General features: G+C 39.8%; 1 protein-coding gene and 1 long non-coding RNA gene across 7 annotated transcripts in view; one reads left to right on the top strand and one right to left on the bottom strand.

Moving 5' to 3' along the window:
* The window catches only part of PAQR3 (progestin and adipoQ receptor family member 3), a 34258-nt gene extending 24052 nt beyond the window's left edge, over positions 1-10206 (bottom strand). For 3 of the 4 annotated variants that reach the window (XR_015725433.1, XM_045790266.2, XM_045790254.2), the window contains exons 1-3: positions 9828-10206; positions 6113-6275; positions 1353-1508 (exon numbers count right to left, since the gene is read on the bottom strand). Coding sequence is in view for 3 of the 4 variants with exons in the window: in XM_045790266.2 (XP_045646222.1) it covers positions 1353-1508; positions 6113-6275; positions 9828-10012 (504 nt within the window). In the remaining variant the exon portion in view is untranslated. The remainder of the gene's footprint in view (positions 1-1352; positions 1509-6112; positions 6276-9827) is intronic. The other variant, XM_087864053.1, reaches the window with a different exon arrangement.
* Positions 10207-10252: 46 nt separating this feature from the next.
* Positions 10253-23348, top strand: part of LOC123787480 (uncharacterized) — a 402838-nt gene continuing 389742 nt past the window's right edge. For all 3 annotated transcript variants that reach the window (XR_015725435.1, XR_015725434.1, XR_006778242.2), the window contains exons 1-2: positions 10253-10400; positions 12845-12898. This is a non-coding gene — a long non-coding RNA (uncharacterized LOC123787480). The remainder of the gene's footprint in view (positions 10401-12844; positions 12899-23348) is intronic.

Below are 23348 nucleotides of genomic sequence, written 5' to 3'. Positions count from 1 at the left end.
TTCAAAAAGATATAAATGGTTTCATGCAAAATGAGTAAGTGAAAGCTGAGCAGATATGAACAATTTATTACTAAAATCAAATCAATTTACAAGGTTAACTGCTTATATATTTAATTAAATGCTTATGTTCTAAAGTAATTAGGCCTAAAAAGTAAATGGCTCATATGTAAGTGTCTACAATCAAAAATTCTCTTACTTCAAACCAAACTTAGGATTTTTCTCTTTGCTAGTTTTACACTTTACCTTTACTGGCAGTTATCTCTGTTATTGTGCAGAGACAAAGGTCCTACTTAAGAATTCCCAAGGCAGAGGAATCCTGTGCTACAGCCAATCTTCCCGGTATGTGAAGGTTGGGGAGTATGGCTCGGAGCACCTGCTACATGCGGAGGGCTTGTGGAGAGGACAGGCTCTAGCCCTTTGTGAACAGGACTACAAGTACCTAGTATGGATACTGCCCCTGTGCAGCTCTGTCCTGGCTCTGAAAGGGAGGGAACTAAGGGACGAAAGAAAAAGAAAACAGTGAGGTAGGAGAGCAGGAGGAAGAGAGAATAGAGCTGATGAGGACTTCCTGAATGGGAGGGCTTGAGATGCACTGAGCCCAGTGGGAGATGCAGTCTGCCTCCTGGCTGGGGCATGAGGTGATGAGACAGAAGGCCATACTCACTAGCTTGGCGGGCCAATATTTTTAAGTCAGGTGCTACACAATTCAATAGCAGTGTTTCAAACGCTGCTTTGCACAAGGCAACAACTGACTTTTGTGACATCAGAGTCAGAAAATAGAGCTGATCTTGAACTCAGATACGTATTTGTTAAAGTCACTCGCCACCCAACTGGTCTGTCTCTACGCTTACCTCCAAATATAAGACCAAAGAAAGGAAAACATATTTCTTATGAAGAATTGGTTCAACATGCTTACAAACAGATCCTTTATTTTTTTCACTGAGAGAGGAGTAAAGGATCAGGGAAAATGGAAAGCAGCAGCCAGCATCATAATTTTATCAAGTGCTAACTTTAACTTCAGCACTATAAACATAAAAATAAAAGATATGCAATGTGAGGACTCATGTAGCTATATGGATTTAGTGGAAACGTTAATAATTTAGTGTTTACATCCGTTTTAAGAAAATATCTTTAAATATTTATTTCAATGGAAAATTAGTAAAATGAGTATGGATCTGGTAACAGATATTAGAGATCACAGGGCACTTTTGAAAAATGAGTTTATACATACACAAGACTCTTATTTCCTTTATAAGTTAATTATGTGTTTATTCCGAAGTTCAAAGGAACCATGGCAAGAAAGCCCAAGACCTATGTGAAAGGTAGAAGGTAAAATGTTTTAAGTTACTTACGTTATTACAATAAAATGCATAAAATACCCCGGAGACATAGCATCCCAGTATTCCAATAGAAATTCCTGCATAATCTAGTGCCATCCATCTTCGACAGGTTTTTTCTGATCGATGGCAGGAAAAAAGATGATAGCCCACAGAGCAAAGCATACAGACCTACGGAAAATAAAACAAATCTTAGCAAAGTGAAACAAAAAGAAATTAAAGCAACTCATGTGTGATGTTCAGGGAAGTGGTTAGGTCAAGCCCAGGCTTTCTGGCCAAATAGACTTGAACCTGGATTCTGGCTTTGTGCCACAGGGCAAGCCATCTCATTTCTCCAGGTCTCAGGTTCCTTATGGGTAAAATAGGGTAACAGTAGTAAAGAAAGAAATTTAAAATGGTAGATATTTTATAATATAAAAATTTTGAGTGAGTAGCACAGCAGTTGAAAATTATATAATGTTAATGTTTCCAAATGTTAATCGAGGCTTATTTGGATTCACAAATGAGTTTCCTTTTAAAAAAGTACCCACCAGAAGTAATCCATGTCCTTAAAAAATTAATCGAAGAACACAGAATTATTTAATGTAAAAACAAAAGCTCCTCCCACTTAATCTATTCCTCAGCAGTAGCTCCTGATAACATTTGTTACGTGTCCTTCTAGATAATCTAAAAGGAATGTATCAAACACCTATGATATATAAGTCCACATGTACACAGACACACGATACGTACTTTTTAATCAAATGGAATCACATAATACATTCTGTTGTACAATTTTTCTTTTCACACTTAAGACGCTATGTCTGTATGAGATTTCATTGTATAGAGTTTACTTTTGGGTCGTGAGTTAAACACAGCTTTGTTGTGTCCAAGAAAAAATAATTGTGACTTATGCTGACTTTATATGCTGCCAAACTGAGAGCAAAGCTAATCTGATTCAAGCAGCTGCTCTGAAGATTGACAAGGTTTCCATGGCTGACCTCCCTCCAGCCATTAAATACCTGCTGTGTGTCATACCCTGGGGATACAAGGATGTGACCTCTACTGTCTGAAATATATTCCCGAAACAAGTGGACAAACAAGTGGGGATGTAAGAAGTCACAGTGAGAAAATAGAGGGGGGAAGGGACTGGTTTGTGGGTATATGTGTGCATTTGTTTGGTGGGTGAAGTGGTGGGGAGAAGAGCTTCACAGAAGGGCTGCCACCTGGCTGGATCTTAAAAGGTTGTTCCAGCACTCATCAAGAATATAAATAAAGGTGACAACATATTTATTGGAGGGTCCACAGGAAAAGCAGTGTACTGAGAAACACAGAACCATTTAGGAATGTCACAGGAAATTCATAATACAATTATGACAAGTCCTATACCTCAGAGAGTTTTAACGTCAAAATTATGGGCAAGGTGTGATACTACTGAAGATTTTAAGTGCAGCCTTAATGGAAAGGCTAAGATGGGAGGTTACAAAAGTAGCCCTGGAGAGCAATGACAAGAGCCTCTAGTAAGCCAGTGATGGCGGGGGTGCAGCAAATGGCACAGATAAATGATACGAAACACAGATAAATGATATGAAGTAGGTCAAAATGATCAATATTTTGTAAGCAACTGCTCAGGCAGAAAAATGGTCAGCTAGCCAGTCTGTAGTCTGGTCATTAAACAAACCTAATCAGGTCCCACAGCTTCAATATCAATATTCAAAACAATGTACCTAGCCACAATGTCATTTGTTCATTCATAGTCTAAAATCTTCATCAGTCCGTGGCTTTGGCTATGAAGCCACAAGTCAGAGTTCACTGACCCAATTAAACATAAACTTCAGAGGCTTGGTTATTTGTTTGTCAGATTATCCTTGAGATTAAACACAGTAAATCCAGAGGACACGAAGGTGTGTATTCTCGTTGACAAGGAAAGATCTCATTGTCACAATGCTGACTGACACAAAACAGTAAGCAGAGATGATCATAGCTCAGGAGATCGGCAGGTAAGGGGGAGGCAGCTATGCATACACAAATTTCAAATGTGGCTATCTCTGGAAAGTGGAAATTCAAATGGCTTTTCTTTCTTCCATACGCTTTTTTGTTTGTTTGAATTCCTACATGAGTCTATTTTATAGTAATAGTAAGAAACAACAGTAAAGCTAATTTCATTATGAAAAGGAAAATAAAGAGAAAAATGACAATTTTCAAAAGGAAATTAAAATATATAGTGTTAACAGAGAACACTGAGTTTTTAAAAAGTAAACCTATGCTTAGTATGTTCTGTTTTAAAGAAATGTGTTATTATTAGAATTCTTTAAAAAAACTGACTGAAAAATTATCTGGCAAATTGAGTTTGGTTTCAGTTTTCTGGAAAGCTTCCTTCTGTGGATTATCTTACTCCATCAACGTAGACAGAAAATTAGAGTGTGACATCCTATATCTCATCTCCTTGGCATGATAACCAAATACTTTAGGATCTGGCTCCTGCCTCCCTCCAGCCTCATCTTTCTCCATTCTCCCACGAGCCAAGCACAAAGGCCAACCCCTACATGTCCAGGAAGTGTTGAACTGTCTCTTGCTTCTGGGCCTTTACACAAATTACTTTTATCTGCTTAAATCCCTGCCTCACTCTCCCTCCCGCCCTCCTACCTGGGTGACTTGATCTTTATGACAGGTTGATTTTGTTCAGCACTGTATTCACGATGCCTAGCTGAGTGCCTGGATGGAGATCGTGGAACTTAATGCAAATGAACTGAATTTAGGGAAAGGCATTCCTGGATTCTACTCTTCCCTAAGATAGAAAGACCTCTGGGAAAGTTCAAAGGCCCTGAAATTACATTCTACTACTCAGAATGTACTCTTAATCTACTTGGTGGGAAAGTACTAAGCATATAAAATGGTAGAAGTGAAAGAGAAAAAATGTTATGCCTTTTAAAAATTAAATGTAAATCCATCTTTTTTTTTTTTTTCTTTTTTACAGAGGGAGAGAGGGAGAGAGAGAGAGAGAATCCTAAGCAGGCTCTACACGTAGCACGGATACCCAACGTGGCGTTCGGTCCCAAGACCATGAGATCATGACCTGAGCAGTAATGAAGAGTCAGACGCTTAACTAACTGAGCCACCCAGGTGCCCCTAAATGTAAACCAGTCTTAATCTGTGGTTTATCATGCTCCCTGCTGACTCTAAGAATTTGAGAAAATTGAGCCAACAAGTTATAAATTTAATTTCATAAAAATAAAAACAACAGAGATGGCAGTGTTCAGTAGGGAAGATCTGCTGTCTTTAGCTGTGATTAGCATCTTGATGCCTTTGGCAACTTGTACAGTGTATAACAAAGATCACTGCACTAGCAGCTAGCACGGGATTGTACTGTCCTGCTGAATAATCCTGAGCAAGTCACTGTAACATTTTGGGTTTTTCTTCATTGGCAGTTGTAATTATTTCAGTTTTTCAGTCCTGCAATGCAATGTTTTCTTAAGACAATATGAAGATTAATATGCTCTCCCTGAACTGATGTCAGTTGTGGCTGGATGGTGAAGGAATAAAGGGCAGGCCTCGGGGTAGAGGAAAACGTGGGATTTTCAAAGTAGATACTATCCATATAATTAACAGTAGAGTATAAACCAGTTTTGCTTATTAATGGTTATTAAGAGCATCTTCGTCTATAAGATACATCTAAAAATTAAACTATAAAGAAACTGATTAATTTCTATTTTAAAACTAGAGATGGATTCTAAGAGATGTTTAGGCTGCAATCAGGACAAAATGAGTATACTTTAAAAATACTTAAAGAAAAAATAATTTTCAAATAATAATAATAATAAAAATACAAGAGTATTCTTTCCCTCAATGAAATTTAAAACATTATTCCAGAAACCAGAATTAGGAAAAAAGGGGAAGGGAGACGTTCCCAATGTGTTTTTAGTTATTTAACTCTGAAGTTTTAACTTCAGTTGAATGATAAAGGTCTGAAATTAAGTGATGTATCATGAAAGCAACATCTGTGCACCTTTCAAATGGTAGCCACAGGTGAACTTCAGGGAGTGCTGGCCTATATTTGGAGGAAGGGGGGGGTGATAGCTTTTAATTTTTATGTTTTTCTGTACTCTCTGCATTTTTTCTTAATTTTGAAAATGTCAGCAGGATTTCAGTCCACATTTGTTTTCTTCTTTAGAATTATTTGTTTTTAAAACTATTACATATAACTTTTAAGGGAATTTTACAGATCCTTGAAGAAAAATGAAAGTGCTGGGGAACTAACAAATATAAGAGGTAGAAAGGAGAAACTGAAAGTATTTGAAACCAGGCAAGCGTAAAAAGACCAAAGGAAATAAACATTAAAGCAATAGAAAAGATCATTACTAGCAAAACAAGACATTAAAATTAAGACAGCATGGAAAGAAATACAGAAATCACAGACATATAAATAGGAAAAAGATGGGAAATCTTCTGAAAAAAGTTTTAAGCAGTAACTGGTGTTCTATCTCAGCCAGAAAATAGAGTACAGAGGTTCCTATCCTTATATTAAATCTTAAAATAGAAATCTCTAAAAAGGGAAGGAGAAAAGGAAAGGCATTTTCTCAATCTTAAGAATCTATTGGACTTCAAGTATACTCTAACAGTAAAGTCCAAATATACTCTCATAAAAACATTTTTGCTGCTTAAATTATGAATTAGCTAACCTATATGTTATTTTGGGACTCTTTAAAGCAAGTGGTGGCTGTGACGTAAGATCGCCTGCCCAAGCTTGTCTGATTAAAGTTCTCTTTACCAATAATAATGTTTGTGAAATGACTTACCTGGAAGCAGAAAAGACAAATAGAACAAATTACAAAATCTTCTCTGGACGCACTTGCCGAAGGTAATACTGATGTCATGTCATATATTCCCAGGGTAAAGAAGAGAAAAAAACCCAGCAAATGACTCCAGATGTTTACTGTCTCATTAGATAAAATAAACAAACTGGAAAACAAACAGACATGCATCTCAGATTCATATTGACTTCCTCACCATCAGCATTTAGAAGGTTAGGGGCCGTTTCGGGGGCAGTTAGCTAACACTTGCTACTTTAAGCCCTTAACCCCATCTTTGCTTTTGTAAATACGATATCTCACTTAGTTTAATTGATCTTTAGGTTCTTCCACGTCTCCACCAACCCTGAGATCTTAGAGCTTTTTTGGTGCTTACCTCTATTGTCATATTTACCATTTCCTTCCTTATCTGAGTTATTTATGTATAAATTTCATCTCATCCTCCAGCCTATCAACTCCCTGATGGCTGGCACCATCCATTTTTATGATACCACTGTCCCAAGCAGAGCGCCTTGCTCAGATTAGAAGCTAAATGTCTACAGAAATGATTGTGCAGATTAAACTAAATGTGAGCTACCATACTTTCATGTTCAAAACAGGTATCTGAAAACATGCTAAGTTTAAGGTTAGGCACAAACTTAAAATACCTTTTTAGTACTCATTAAAAGCAAAGCTAAACAGACTCGAGAGAAGCAGAATAAATACAAACTGTTCCACTGGAAATGTCCTTTAAGATAGGCATGCTAGAACAGCTTTGCTGTGGTTGTGTGAAACCAAACTAGTTCCTAGGTGGCATGAGTTCCTCCTTTTTAGGTACAATAGGTTACTTTTAACAGCAGTACTATTTGCTCACTAAATGCCTGACTGGTTTGAGTTTAAGTAGCTTTAACAGCACAGGTTAGTGCAGAGTGTACCACACCAACCAGGAGTCAAGAGGTTCACTGTCCCTCCACTCTCCCCCTCAGCAACAAATTAGCTTTGTGATCATAAGCAAGTCACTTAACCTCTCTGGCTCAGTTTCTTCATCTACAAAACAAGGGAGATGGACTAAATGCTGCTGCAAGTCCCTTCTAGCTCCTTCATTTTGTGAGATGTTTCCCTAGCTGTGGATAGAACTCATCTGATTACTTACTGTTTAAAATTCTCTTGCATTTCTCTTACAAAATCTAATCTTTTTGTTTGAATTAAGGTCTTTGACATTCACTGGTTCAGATTCCTTATTAATAAGCATTAATGTATAACTCTAACTTACTGAATTTGTAGGAATCACCATGGTTCTCATTTTCCCATTTTTACACATCATAAACAGACCAGGGTCTCACACTATCCAACGATCATCAAGAATAAAGTGAAACTTCTTCTCATGAATTTCAGGCTTTACCCTGTACAAAGCACCAAGTATACAGACTACTTATATTGGGGCAGGGGTGAGGATGCAGGAATGTGAAGGAACACATCTAACTAGAGGACTTGTTTGATGATCAATACTCTGCTCTGCCTATTGCCTCAGAACCTTTCACTTTGTGAAATCCAGTATAACCTGATTAACTGAACTGAGAGGCACAAGCTTGGCATGCTCCTTCCAACTAACAGTGTTGGCAGGACAGCTGTGACATACAAAACCTCTCCTTATATCCAAAATCTGTCCTGGTCACTCTTGACAGCTAAAAGAAGAGAGGGCAAAAGCTGAGCTGGGAAAAGACAAGCTGGTGGGAAGAGCACTTGGAAGAATATTCCCTGTAGAGAATCTATTCTTACTCTGTGAGAAGTTATGCTTCTCTGTTCAGCTTCAAAATCAATAATCATGATGAAAACAAGTCACCATTAATTGAGTGCCTGTTTGGCGCCATGCCCTGTGTAGCATTTTATACACACGATCTCATTTAATCCTTAATATTTTTTGAAGCAGGAATTGTGATTACCCTTGTTTTTACAAAAGGGTAAAATAAGATTCAGAGAGGTCAACCTTTGTTCAAGGTCCTGAAATGGTTAAATGGCAGATCTGGATACCCAAGTCTTTTTGACTCAACAGCCCAAGATCAAAGCACTGTATGTATTTCACTTCTCAATCCATGAGATTTGGACACTAACATCAGAATGCAGAGGACTACTCCTATGTGGGTAATAAAATACTTGAGGTCATTCACTACCTGTTCTGTCCTTGTGGAACTTCACCTCCATAGCAGGGCCCTGATTTCTTGTATAACAACTTATGCAAAGGAGACACTGGGGAGGCAAATAGTACTCAGGATTCAAATTGGGAAGGCCTGTGGGCCATCCACTGAGTAGGGATGGGCAGAATGTCACCTTGTGACTGTGAGTCCAAAACACTCTCAAGGCAGGGCAGAAAGAACTGGGGAAAGACCATGCTGAAAAGAAGACCAAGAATCAGATGTGTGATTGCTTCTTGAGCAATTCAACAGCCTACATTCCAGCACTAGAGTTTGTCACTACAGAATCCTAGAATTAACCAATATCTGTACCTTAATTCTCTTAAAGTGGGGTTCTAAATTTAAGTACATAGAGTTTTTAAAAACTTTTATTTATTTATTTGACACAGAGAGAGACAGCGTGCACAAGTAGGGGGAGAAGCAGGCTGAGGGAGAGGGAGAAGCAGGCTTCCCGCTGAGTGGGGAGCCTGATGCGGGGCTCAATCCCAGGATCCTGGGATCAGGACCCGAGCTGAAGGCAGACACCTAACCAACTGAGCCACCCAGGCACCCCCATATACAGTGAGTTTAACACAAAGCTATTCTAAGAACCAGAACACTGATTTTTTGTTTTTTTTTAAAACCCAGGCTTTCAAGGGACTCATGGTTTTAAAGGTTTAGATGATAAAGAAATTCCTTTCTTAGAAATGCTTCTAGGGTGCTCTAGTGGAGGGTGGTGCCCATTACAGTCTCTCTTGGCTATAGTCCTTTTCCTACACAGCGTTTTCACAATGGTTATTATGCAATAGAGTAATTACCTCTTTAATGTGTGTCACTCAGACCAAACCTTAGTGGTTTCATGAGAACAAGGGCCATATCTGCTGTTCTCTGCATGACCTGGTATAGTGCCTGGCACCTAGGAGGGGCTCCATAGTATCTGCTGAATGAATGAGTCAGGATCCTGTTTCTCTGGGATATATATATATACACACACACACATATATATACATATATGTGTGTGTGTATGTGTGTGTGTGTGTGTGTGTGTATATATATATATATATGGCAATGTGAACCTGTTTTCTATTATATTAATATAATTTCCTATTATATACCATGTTGGGCATTTCTCTGGCCCAAACCATCTGAATTTCCATAGGGCTGATCTAAAAATAAACAAAGCTCAGGTATACACTGGGGCAAATATCACTTGGCCATTGTTAGTGGCGTCAAGTCCAATAAGCACCAAATGCGATAAAGGATGTAGAAGCTCTCCGTAAACTGCAAAGCGCCATAGGAGAAACTGCTATTAATTAAAATCACTGTTAACTGTCATTATTATTCCGTGGATCAAGCACCCAGGTGGGGGAAAAAGATAACTAGAGGAGAGAGATGGCAAAAAGGAATAAGAAGCATGGGGCAGTTAGGAAATGACTGGGAGGCTCCTGTTCCTGGGAAAGCAGCAGGAACCCAGACAAAAAGGGTGTAGGTGGGGAGGAGGGGCTGCCGGCGCGCCCCCCGAGGCGCGCCCCGCGGAGGCGGCAAGACTGTACCTTTTGATACACAGCCTGGAGGGCAGGTAGGCCCGGTAGCCGTCGGTGATGTACGGGTTGTCCTTGAGGGACACGGGGATCTGCTCGTAGGTGTAGAGCCGGATGCCGCGGGGCACCAGGACGGGCCAGTACTGGTAGCTGCCCAGCTCTATATAATGCGCGCTCTTCAGTAGCTTCTGATGCATCCTTCCCTGCCGCCGCCGCTCCCCCTCTGGGGAGCTCGCCCAGGCCCCGCCTCCCCGGGGAGGGGGCTTCGCCGCCGCCGCCCCCGCCCCGGAGCCCGCGAAAGCAGCGCGAGGTCCTACGGTCCCGCCGCTGCCCAGGCCCCGCTCCGCGCTCACACCGGCCGGCCGCGGCCGTCAGCGCCGCGGCGGACCCGGCGGCGTCGCAGCCTTCTCTGACGTCAGCACGCCGCGGCGGACCCCGCCCCTCGGCCGCCGGTGGAGCTGGGCGGGCTGGCGCGGGGGCTGCCAGCGACGCGGGAGCGGACGCACGCTTGGGCGGCCGGCTGAACCGAGGCGCCAGCCTTTCCTCGTCGGTGAGAAGAGCACGGAACTGTGCAGGCGAATACAGGTGGTGTTTTCTTCAAAGGGAAAAGAAAAGAGTTCACTGAAAGAAAATTAAGAACTAGGGCTAACTCTTCGCCAGTTACTTAAGCTTAGACTCTGACACGTAGCGTTAGAAGGGACTCTCGAGGTTTTCTAAGCTAAAGTCTGTCCTTTGAAGTAGCTGAAAATAGAGGAAAGCTGACGCACGTGGAACGTTTACCAAAATTGAGTTATACATTAAGCCGTAAAGAAACCCCCAGCGACATTCAAAACACTGAAACCATTCAGGGTATGTTCTTTAACCCAATAGAATTAAAGTAGAAATAAACAAAATTAAAACTCCCAAATGTATGAAATGGAACAAAACGCTTCTAAGTATTAAATGGGTTGATGAAGAAATCACAATGGAAATGAGAATATCTGAACTGAATGATAAAGATGGAACATTGCCAAAAGTGGGGTCCAGCTAATAAAATGCTTAGAGGAAAAGTTAAAGATTTCTTTATTTCCAGCTGTGCACTATGATGCAAATGTTTTTTTAATAACAGCGACAGGGCGAAACTGTTTCATCCCTATATGTAGCATTCTTAGCCCATTCTTTTGCATACAGTAATCACTCATGATTCCTGTTATTTATTTATTATTACGGTAGTAATATTAGCTGATGTTTGAGAAAACAGTATAGCGTACTGATTAATTTCTGAGCTTTGAAGCCATGGTACCTGGGTTTGAATTCTTGTTCAGCCATTTACTAGCTATGTGCCCTTGTGCAAGCACTTAACCTCTTTATGTCTCAATTTTCTTATTGATAAAATAAGGTTAATGGCAGTACTTTATGTGGTGAGGATTAAATGAGTGAATCCATTTAGTAACAGAAAAGTGCCAGCCATATTGTTATCACCCCAAAAATGTTAGCCATTATTACAGTTCAAGTGAAGATGTATTAGTAGGTAAAGCTGGAAAGGTAAAAATGTCCTAAATGGACTTAATGTCATGCGAAGGAATTCTTTAAGCCATGGAACTAAAACTAATATTTGAGAGCTAACTGTGTGCCTAATACATTATCTTTACTGAAGGTTACTACATGCAGGAATTCTTATTTCCTAATGGAGGAAGTTCATGTCTGAGAATGCCTGTCACTCCCACTGACCCCTTCTGGGAGGCTCCTTCTGCATGTATTCTTGCTGGTACCACATGACACTAATTTGTGGTCCCTGCTGATGCAAAGGTGTCCTGACACAAATGTCCATACCATAGCCATGGTAATTAGCTTGTCCAATCAGTTTCTTTCTCTTCCTTTCTCCCCCCTTCCTTCCTTCCTTCCTTCCTTCCTTCCTTCCTTCCTTCCTTCCTTCCTTCCTTAATTCCTGATTTTATTTATTTGAGAGAGAGAGAGAGAGAGAGGAAGAAAGCAAGAGCAGGGGCAGAGGCAGAGGGCAGGGAGCCCAAAGCAGGGCTTCATCCCAGGACTCAAGGATCATGACCTGAGCCGAAGGCAGACTCTTAACTGACTGAGCCACCCATCCAATCACTTTCTTTCTTAGGAATTTGACCTGGACATGTGGGAAGAAAGCCTGTAGTCTGTTATTTGAAACAGAAGTAGAAAGGTGCTCAGAGATGATCAGAGATTGAGAAAGTAGCTGGGTTATGGTAATGATGGTACACTAGAGTGAAGAACTAAGAATGGTGGCTGCTTTGATCGTCAACAATTTGCCCATGAAACCTGTTGCAAAACAACTTCTGTATGATTTCAATACTTTATAACCCATTTCAGTTCTCTAATTCATTCATGTGGCTTAATTTTTAAATTAAGTACTCTTTGACATCAAGCATTGAAGAAAATGAAATGAATGAATGATGATGTCACAACAATCCATGTCTGAATCCTAGAGAGGAAAAAAAAAAGGTCTATGAGAAAAAAAATTGAGAGAGCTCTTTCACTCAGGTCTGTAAGACAATGAAAGCAGAAACAACATTGCTTTGGGGCACATCTAATAGATGAGAACACAGAAGGGAGAGGGCACAATTCCCCCCAGAGAGCCATGGAGTTTTGGAATTTTGCGGACTCTGGATGTTCAGCCATGGTGCTTGACAGAAGACGTAAGTGGCCTGATAGAGGAATAACACCTGGTGGGGTCCCTGGCACCTGGGGATGGGTGGGGTGTCAACAGCTGCATGTAGCAGTAGACCTCAGTGCCCTTGAAGTGACAGGATGAAGAAGTGAACCACCCAGTAAATGATAGTGGGGAAATGGCAGTGCCCCAGCATGAACACCTGTGAGACACATCTCAGGTTTTGAGACACTTGTGGTGAGGGGTGGGGAAGGCGTTCTCAAGGAGCTGGAAGCCCTGCATTCTCACATTGGCCCAAGAGCAAGGAAACTTTGAATTTGTACTGTTTCAATGAGTCAGTCTGTATTTTATAGGCATATGCAGTTTGGGAAAACTTGGGTTATTCCTTGTTTTATAGGATGATTTTCAGTGAGCTGTGATGGAGAGACATGGACCAGCATGGAGCATTTGGGTGAGTGAGATATTTTCATTCTTCTTTTCTTTTTCCTTTTCTTTCCCTTATCTTTCCTCCTTCCTTCCTGTGTACCCTTTTTACATTTTTTACAACTCTAACAGCACTGGAGTGAGACTTGGAGGTATTAAAATGGACACAAATGGACGTTTACACTTAGGGAGTTCCAACTATGTGACAGACATTTTCCTAGACGCTAAGAATACAAAGATGAATAGGGCATCTTTTGCACATCTCAGCAATATTGACATTTAGACCACTCCCCATCCCCAAACTCTTTTTTCTGGACCTTGGGGACATCTTTCACCTAGATTTTTTCCTTACCTCTCTGGCCCGTCCATCCCAGGGACCTTTGATACCTGCTATTTCTCTACCTGGTCTTTAAGCCAGAGTGTTTTTCAGCATTCTTTCTTCAGTTTTTTTTTTTTTTTAATATTCTATTTTTACTCTATATATTTTCTTTAAGGTGATGCTTCTCAAATCTGCAGTTTCAGGCCAGATCTCCTTTCTGGGCATCTGGGTTCACATTTAGAACTGGACATAGAAACTTGAAGTATTAAAAATGAACTTGTTTCCTTTCTCCTAAATCTGTTTTTCACCCCATATCCCTATTCACTCAGTGTCTTAAGCGTCAGAGTTATTTCCTCCCCTGGCCCCATTTTATCAGTACTCTCCTTTCTGTCTTTCCCTGTTACCTTAACCAGTTCCTTGCTGATGATGTCAGCTTCCCTGTCCCATTAGGCTGATCTGAAAATACAAGTGAACAACAAAGAGTTCATCAATTTAACTATACCCTTTTTAAGCTCTCTCTCCTTCCATTCTCAGCCACACTTTTAGCAACAGAAGTCTACATTGATTATTCCCATTTCTAACTTTCCTTTCGTTCCTTATCTCACTGCAGTCTAACTTTTGTTCTACAGCTCTATTGAAACTTCTTTTGCCAGGAATGCTAAACTCATTGGACACTTAAAAAAAAAACCTCTTTATTGTAAAATAAAAATACAGGAACGAACAAACCACAACAAAATGGATTTTGCCAGCCACGCCAGTATCCCCTTCCTATTCCTCATACCAATCACAATCTTTAACCTTCCTCTAAAAGTAATGAATACCCTGACTTCTGATTGCAGAAGTCACCCCCTTGGGTCTTTTGATGGTTTTGTTATCCAAGTTTGCATCCCTTGACGTGGTAGCTTTTGTCTGCCCATTTTAAAAAAACTTGATCTATCTTTTAAGTCCTTTTTTAAATGTACAAATTTTCCTCCATTCCTTTCGTTGCTTACAATTTATCTGTGAGAGAACTAATACATTTTCTCATAGTCTGTATTCTGCTGTTTGTGGAACCATTATACAGTTATATGTTACTCTGTCCTCTGTACTTTCTGCAAATTGCCGGTGGGATCCAGAAGCTTGATCAGATTCCTGTTTGATCCTTTTGGCAAGACTATACGTAGTAAGGTGTTCTCATCTGGAGATACCTAATGTCTGGTTTTTGTTCTTTCTTGATGTTACCAACTATTGATGTTCAGTGCCTAGATTCATTAATTCACGCTGTTTGCAAAATAGTGATAATAAAATTTCGTCATTTTGTTTCCATATGTTAACTGGAATAGTTTTTGTAAGGAGATACACATCATTTACTGTTTGGTTACCCAGTGGTATAGTTCAAGTAGGGAAAGCAAGATAATTGATTCTTTCATTCTCTTTACCTAGGTGTCAAGAGAGCATGTTGGTTCCCTGTTATCTTCACAAGGACCAATTCAATTAAGAACATTACTTTGAACTCACGAATTTAAAGATATTTGATAATTTTCAGTTCATTGTAGTTCATTTCTTCATTGATACTCAAACTGTTTCATCTTTGGTCAGTGGGAGCCTCTTCAAATTGGCTCCTAAGTTCTTATGGCATGACCTTAGTAGTGTTTAATAGCTTCTTTCTTTTTGGTGTGTCAGAATGGTCCTGCCTCATCATGTGAATTTACTGCTCTAGATTTATAATCAGTAATTTCACCAAAAAGCCCTTGCACAAGGATCAATTGTAGCCTTCAAAAGATGTATTCAAGTCCTAATTGTTGGTACTTCTGAATGTGACTTTATTTGGAAATAGGGCCTTTGCACATGAAATTAAGTTTAAGATCTCCAAATCATTCTGAATTTAGAGTGGACCTTAAATCCAATGACTGGTATCTTTATAAGAGAAAGGAGAGGAGGATTTTATTTTATTTATTTATTTTTTAAAGATTTTATTTATTAATCAACAGAGACAGAGACAGCCAGCGAGAGAGGGAACACAAGCAGGGGGAGTGGGAGAGGAAGAAGCAGGCTCGTAGCGGAGGAGCCTGATGTGGGGCTCGATCCCATAACGCCGGGATCACGCCCTGAGCCGAAGGCAGACGCTTAACCGCTGTGCCACCCAGGCGCCCCAGGAGAGGAGGATTTTAGATATGCAGGCCCAGAAGAAGATGCTGTAAAGACAGAGATCCAGAAGAAGGCATGTAAAGTGTCAGAGGAGCAAACTGGTTTCTCCTTGCTATTTAAAATGTTAAGGAAGGAGGTAAATGGAAGGAAAGAACTGTTAAGGAAAAGAAGATTCAAGCCCTTGATGATTTGGGAGGTTCTCACACTATCCAGATCATAAAGGATCAAAATTAAGAAGTTCATTGTTGGAAAAGTATGCTCTAGAGAGAGGGTCAAGGATGTAGCTGGGCAACCTTTTGCTTAAAAAATTGGGGTTGTGACTTGTGGATTTACTTAGCCAACTCAGCAGAAGCCGGGAACAGAGATGGGGTGATCCAGGAAAGATCTGTGGAGAACCCTGTCTTGTCTAATGGAGTAGACCTGCATGACATACATAGGTGACCCACAATGGGTTCTGAAAATGTAGCATTAGCAGAAACACTGACAGCTTGGACTGAAGGGGACAGAGAGAGACAAAATGAGGGAAAACTGTTGGACTTCTGAGATCCTACAGGCAGGAAACTGGCTGATAGATCTACTTGGCTGCAAACATGTGTTACCTTTTGAGAAAAAGGAAGAATGTCTCCAAGGGCAGAGCCCCAGTTGCACAGAGGCTGGCAAGGTCCCATCACACGCTCAGAGGCTTAGCATTGGGACATAGAGGATTTTTTTCAGGCCTTGAAACCCAAAGGAATTTGTCTTCCTGGATTTGGAATTTGCTTGGGACTGGTGACCCCTTTATTCCTTCCAATATCTCTCTTTTGCAGTGGGAATGTCTATCTTGTGCCTGTCCTACCATTGTGTTTTGGGAGCAGATAATTTGTTTTCTAGTTTCACAGTACTTCAGATGGAAAGGAATTTTGTCCCAGGATGGATCATACCTAGCATCTCAGTCATACCTAATTTTGATGAGATTTGGGACTTTTGGGCTGATGATATTTAAGAGATTTTAGAGTTGGTGCTATAACTGGTTAAGACTTTTGGGAATGTTGGCATGGAATGAACGTATTTTGTATGCTGGATAGACATGAATTTTAGTGGGCAAACTATAAGGGGGTGAGTGGTGGCTCCTCAAAAGATACGTCCTTCTGGGGAACCTGTGAATGTGACGTTACTTGGAAAAATGGTCTTTGCAGATGCAAATAAATTAAATGACTCAAGATGAGATCATTCTGGATTGAGTTGAACCTTCAGTCTGGTGATATGTTTCTCTGTAAGGGATAGAAGAGGATAAGACAGACACATAAAGAAGTCCACGTGAAGACAGAGGTAGAGATGGTAGTTATGCTCTCAGAAGCCAAGGAAGATCTGAAGGCACCAGAAGTTTGCAAGAGACAAGGAATAATTCTCCCTTAGAGCTTCCATGGGAAATGTGGTCCTGCTGACACTTTGATTTCAGACTTCTAGCTTCCAGAATATGAGAGAATAAATTTCTACCCTTTTAAGCCACAAAGTTTGTGGTACTTTGTTACAGCTGCCCTTGTAATCTAATACAGCCCTGGTTTTCTTTAATGGAAAACCGTATTTCAAGACTACAATATGAGTGCTGGGTATACTCATTGAGATATTTATATTTAAAGATTAGATACCATGTGAATTCATGCTCATATTTCCAATTAAAATTCAGCACTACAGGGTTTTCACTGAGAATCCTGGTTATCAAGGATGCTTAGTCTGATTGAATTAGAACATCACATAATTACTTGTTTTATGCTGCATTATACACACAATATCAGATTATAATACTGATTATCAGCACAATTATGATTACTGAAGTTATTTTTTTGCATATCCTATGCCTATTCTTGCTTCCCTTCCTTTTTGTTTTTATATTTGTAGCTATATCTACACCATCAGCTTATACAGCTGTTATATGTAATTTATATTATATAATGGTATATAATATACATTATGTTATATATTGTGTATATGTGTATATACATTTGTTATATGTATTATGTGTACATTATATACATACAGTCTCTCTTTAACCTTCCTTTCTTTTTTTTTTTTTAAAGATTTTATTTATTTATTTGACAGAGATAGAGACAGCCAGCGAGAGAGGGAACACAAGCAAGGGGAGTGGGAGAGGAAGAAGCAGGCTCATAGCGGAGGAGCCTGATGTGGGGCTCGATCCCATACCGCCGGGATCACGCCCTGAGCCGGAGGCAGATGCTTAACGACTGCGCCACCCAGGCGCCCCTTAACCTTCCTTTCTTTCTACATTTAGTTAATACTACTAGTCCTTATGTTAATGTTCTAGTTGTTTTAGTTCTCTGCTGCGGGTTCTCTATGAAATTCATTGGAAAGGACTTGTGGGAACGATATTCTCGAAGTTCCTGTATGTTGATAAAAGTCTGTCTGAGTCCTTCTTACTTAAAGGTTAGTTTTGTGGATATAATATCCTTGACTTATATGTTCTTTCCTTGAATATCTTAAATATATATTAATTCATTTTCAAGCACATAAATTATTGCTATAGTTGAGTCTGAAGATAATCTAATTTTCTTATAAATCATATATTCTTTTGATTAGATGCTGGGAAGATTTTTTAAAAATTTATGGTTCAGGGGTACCTGGGTGCTTTGTCGGTTAAGCGTCTGCATTTGGCTCAGGTCATCATCGGAGTCCCAGGATGGAGCCCCATGTCGGGCTCTGCGCTCAGCCTGGAGCCTGCTTCTCCCCCTGCCCCTCCTCACTCATGTGCTCTCTCTTTATCTCTCCACTCTCATTCTGTCTCAAATAAATAAATAAAATCTTCAAAAAAATTTAAAGTTCATTAATTTTGTTAGAATATCTTGGGGTTGATTGTTCTAGATTCATATTCTCAGGTATATGGCTAATCTTTCAGTATATGATTTCGAATATTTTGTTTCTGTTACTTTACTTTGTTTTTCTTCTTCAAGGATTCTTAGTATCCCTATATTGGCACCGATAGGGAGCCTGACTTGGGGCTCAATCCAGACTCCAGGATCATGACCTGAACAAAGGCAGAAGCTTAACTGACTGAGCCACCCAGGTGCCCCCTTCTATCATTTTCTTAATGTCCTTAAGCTCATTTTGAAGTTGCACATTGCAGTTTTGATCTGTTTTTTGAGAATGTATTTTTTTGTATGCTCTCATGATATATGGGGAAGGTACCCTGCCCCTTCTTCTCTCTCTCTCTTTCTCTCTCTCTCTTTTTTTTTTTTTTTTTTTTTTAAGATTTTTGTTTATTTAATAGAAGGAGAGCAGAAGCAGGCTGAGAGGCCAAAGGAGAGGAAGAAACAGACTCTCCACTGAGCAGGGAACCTAATGCTGGGGCTCCATCCCAGGACCCTGGGATCATGACCTGAGCCAAAGACAGATGCTTAACTGACTGAGCCACCTCTCTTCTCTTTTTTTATTATAGTAACTTTGTTTGGGATTTGACTTCTATATTTTTTTTATTGCTCATTTTTATGCAAATTTATTTTTCCTGAACTTTAGAAAGCTCCTTGTTTTAGATAGTTTTCTTAACTTTTTGGAATTCCCTCTGCTTTTGTTTCTGTATACAAAAATTGAGAGCTTTTTTCCTGACCTTTCCTAACTCAGCTCGTCATTTGCACTTTTCTCTGCACCTTTTCTTTCCTTTATCTTATTGTATCCGTCCTCCTTAATTTCTATTGCACTCATGGCAGGCTGTCTCAAAATAGGGTGGGGGCTCTGTCCTGGCTGAGAGTCTTGGAGGGTCATTCTTAAGCGTTCATAAGGGCTACAATGCCTCAGTCCTTCTATGTCATACCCCACATCTCTTATATTATCTGGGTTGGACAAAGGCCCTCGTAGTTTCAGCTGTGGCTCTCAATTTGTTCTGCATCCTTTCCAATGAATATTTGTTGGTCTGTCAGATGCCTTGTGGTTTCCTTCTGCTTTCTCCTTCACATATACCTGTATATGTCTTATGGTTTACTCTTATTTTGAGATTTGTAGGGATATTATATTATCTATTTTTATAAATTTTTTTCATGTATTTTTTTGTTTTGCTATTTAGCTCTTCTATTTTTGTGTAAGTGCAGAAAACCCAAAATCTGTGATGCGACCACTATTGCCATCTTTAAGTCTCTGTCAACAGGTACTTTTTAGTCCTTATTTTACTGACTTATCTGCAGCACTTATTTCCTGACCACTTCACCTTTCTTTCTTTCCTTGGTTTCAGTAACCATGCTCTCCTGGTTTTCTTTTTATTTTTCTTAACATATGTCTTAGTCTCTTTTGTGGTCACTTCTTTTGTCCGTCTCACAAATATCCGTGTTCCTGAGGGTTCTGCTATTAATCCTTTTTTCCTTCTCTCTTTACACACTGTAATTAGGCTTTAATCTTCTTGATTCTTTGGTTTAATTTGCACGTGTATGGCTACTGATACCCGAATTTCTACACTGGCTATACACCTAAATATCCAGTTTCCTATTAGATATTTCCACTTGTCTCTCATGACCATCAGACTGAGGAACATATCAAACCAAGTTCAAAATTTTTCTCTTCAATTCTTGTTTCACCTATTTTTATGGATAGTCGTACCACCATCTATCTAGAAATTCAGGAGTCATCTAAGGAAGAGGTGGAAAGTAAATACAACTTATTTGCTAACCCTGATAGGTAAGTAGTGGCTCCTGGGAGAGCTGATGTGATATGTGAAGAGTATGATTATTAATAGGGATGTCCGCTCTGGGTTGGTGGCAGCATTCTAGTTCCCCTCATTTGCGATTGTGTGCTAGATTCTTCCCTCATCTCTTCTCACATTCAAATAATCACTATATACTGTTGGATTCTGTCTCTGTTAAGTCTCTCAAATCCATCCCTTTTCTTCATTCCTGTTGTCACTGCGACTAGTAGTTTAAATCTCAGTCATAGCTCACAAGCTACTTCCAGTCCCCACTTTCAACTCAATCCAGTCTCTTCCCCTATGCCCTTTAAAACCTAAATCTTATTTATTGCTATAAACAAACAGAGAGAAAAACCTGTAGTCTTTGGCTATACCCTACAGGATATACTTCAAGCCCTTTAAAATAAGGGCTTGTCCTAGACCTTGCCTTTGGATTGCAGTGAGCCCTGTCTCACATAGCTGCCTTACTCACCACACAAATGAGATACTGAGCTACTCAGAGTTTCCTGAATGCACTGCATTATTTCCAATCTCCTTTGCACATGCTGTTCCCTCTGCTAGAATGCCCTTCACCCTTTCTCTCCTTTCTGTGCCAGGATAACTCCCACTATTCTTCCAGTCTCTACTGCAGCATCACCTTTTCTGGGAAACTTTTCTTTCTTCCTTTCTTTCTTTCTTTCTTTCTTTCTTTCTTTCTTTCTTTCTTTCTTTCTTTCTTTCTTTCTTTTTTAAAGAAGCAGGGAAGAAAGAGAGAGAGAGAGACGAGGGGCAGAAGGAGAGGGAAAGAGAGACTCTTAAGCAGTCTCCATGCCCAGTGCAGAGCCTGGCATGGTGCTTGATCTCACAACCCTGAGATCATGACCTGAGCAAAAATCAAGAGTCAGTTGCTCAACCGACTTGAGCCACCCAGATGCCCCTGGGAAACTTTTCATATCCCTTATTCCAGTTAGAGGTTCAGTGCTTTTCCTCTGTGTCCCCCTGGCATCCATGCAAACTGTAGAATTGAATTTACCCACTCCATTGTAATTGCCTTCTTTCCTGCAGGTATTTAGTGTCCTTTAAGTGGTCTTTATTCTGTTTGTAGTTCCATTGCTTTAGGTGTTCAGTATCTTTTTTTTTAAAATAAACTTTTTATTTTGAGGTCATTGTAGACTCACATGCAATTGTAAAAAAATGATATAGAGAGAAAGCCCTTGTACCCTTTGCCCAGTTTCCTCCAGTGGTGACACCGTAGTACAGTATCAAAACTGTGGTATTGATGTTGATACAGTCCAGATATGGACTCTCCATCACCACAGGATCCTTCCTGTTGTCCTCTTAGAGCCACACCTACTTGACTCTTATTCTCACTCTCTCCTTATCCCTTGACAACTACTCACCTGTCCAATATTTCTATGGTTTTATCATTTCAAGAATGTTATATAAATGGAATCATGCAGTGTATATAACCTTTTAGAATTGGCCTTTTTCATTCAGGATAATTTTCTAGAAATTGATCCAAGATGTTGTGTGTGTGATTAGTTCATTCTTTTTTTTTTTTTTTTATTGCTGAATAGTGTTCCATGATGTTTATGTGCCAGTGTTTCTTTAACCAGCCACTTGTTGAAGGACATCTGGGATAGTTCCAGTTTTGGGCTCTGAACAGTAGTGTACAGGTTTTTGTACAGACATAATTTTTCATTTATTTGGGATAAATGTCCCAAAATGCAGTTGTTGGGTCATGGTTACATGGTAGTTTCATGCTCAGTTTTATATGGAACACCAAACTGCTTTACAGATTTCAGTGAATAAAGGAATGAGCAAAAAATGTTGCCTCAAAATCTTTAAAGTGAATATTAGGATCAAATCTGTTTTTACTAATTGCATAGCCAATCATATTAGTCCCAAGCATGACATTCTAAATACACTGATATTCTAAATACTCTAAATACACTAAATACGCTTACAGAGCAAAAATCAGTAAGGCTTGAATGTGGTAAGCTTCTTCATTACTTTAGGAGTCAGGGTTTTTTAGCCTAAACTGTTTATAACAATAGTGAGGTTTGATTTCTCACAAATGAGATATAGACACTACACTAAAATTTTTAATCTCCAAATGGCTGCACATTGAAAATTATATTTTCAAGCCCCCATAAATGATAAACATAACTTGTTAGCCCCTAACAATCAAGATGTAACCATAAGTCCTTTCAATTTTTTTCTATTTCTGTAGAAAATAATTTATACAAAATAATTTTTATTTTAGTGTTCCCCTGGAGTGTTTGCCTTGGTAGGGTGGTATTGCTAGGAGTGAGGAAGATTATGGGAAGTTCCTAGCACGCAGTGTTTATAAGGAAGAACAAATGAGCTGAAAAAAGAGGTGGAAGGGGCGCCTGGGTGGCTCAGTAGGTTAAGTGGCTGACTCTTGGTTTTGGCTCAGTTTATCATCTCGAGTTCATGAGATCAAGCCTTATGTTGGCTCCCCACTCAGCAGGAAGTCTGCTTCTCTCCCTCTGCCCTTCCCCCTGCCCACATGCTTGCTGTCTCTTTCTCTCTAAAATAAAATAAAATAAATTGAAAAAAAAAAAAGAGGCAGGAGACCGGGAAAAGGAGGCAGAAACACCTGAAGTCTTAAAGGATCAGCGGACGGTGAACCCGTCAAGGACAGGAAATATATCTGGTTCACCATTGTACTCAGGTTAGAGAACAGTGCCTGGAACACAGTAGGTGCACAACAAATGTTTATTGAACAGATGAAGGAATGTATGTTCTAAAATGAGCGGGTGGTGTCTATTCTGAAAGGAGAGGTAGGGGAACTTTCTAAACTACATTTACATGCTTAACTAAGTTTCCCTAAGCATGGCCCTGCTGAAGATTATAGAACCATGTTATTGATGTGGGAGGCTGTGGAGTTTCCTTCTAAAGATCTTTAAAAAGAAGATAGGTTCTTATCTGTCTGGAAGGATCTTATGAAAAACAGAAGATTGATCTGAGTAATTAGAATAGCCTCTGGCCCTTTTCTTCCTTGAGCTTGTTTTTGCTTTTTTTTTTTTTTTTTAAAGATTTTATTTATTTATTCGACAGAGATAGAGACAGCCAGCGAGAGAGGGAACACAAGCAGGGGGAGTGGGAGAGGAAGAAGCAGGCTCACAGCAGAGGAGCCTGATGTGGGGCTTGATCCCATAACGCCGGAATCACGCCCTGAGCCGAAGGCAGATGCTTAACCGCTGTGCCACCCAGGCACCCCTTGTTTTTGCTTTTTAATTTCAGGAAATGCAGTGCAAAAGCATGTACCATCACCATCACACCAACAACAATAACTATTTGTTGAGAGTTTAGTGTATGCCAGGCAACGTGCTGAGTGTGTAATCTGTGTGATGAATTGTTTGA

This window comes from Ursus americanus, chromosome 8 (genome assembly GCF_024610735.1).
Source record: "Ursus americanus isolate L20-20 chromosome 8, mUrsAme1.1.p, whole genome shotgun sequence".
Lineage (NCBI taxonomy): Eukaryota > Metazoa > Chordata > Mammalia > Carnivora > Ursidae > Ursus > Ursus americanus.
The sequence above is the reverse complement of the archived record's forward strand: the minus strand, read 5'-3'. Positions and strand labels throughout refer to the sequence as shown.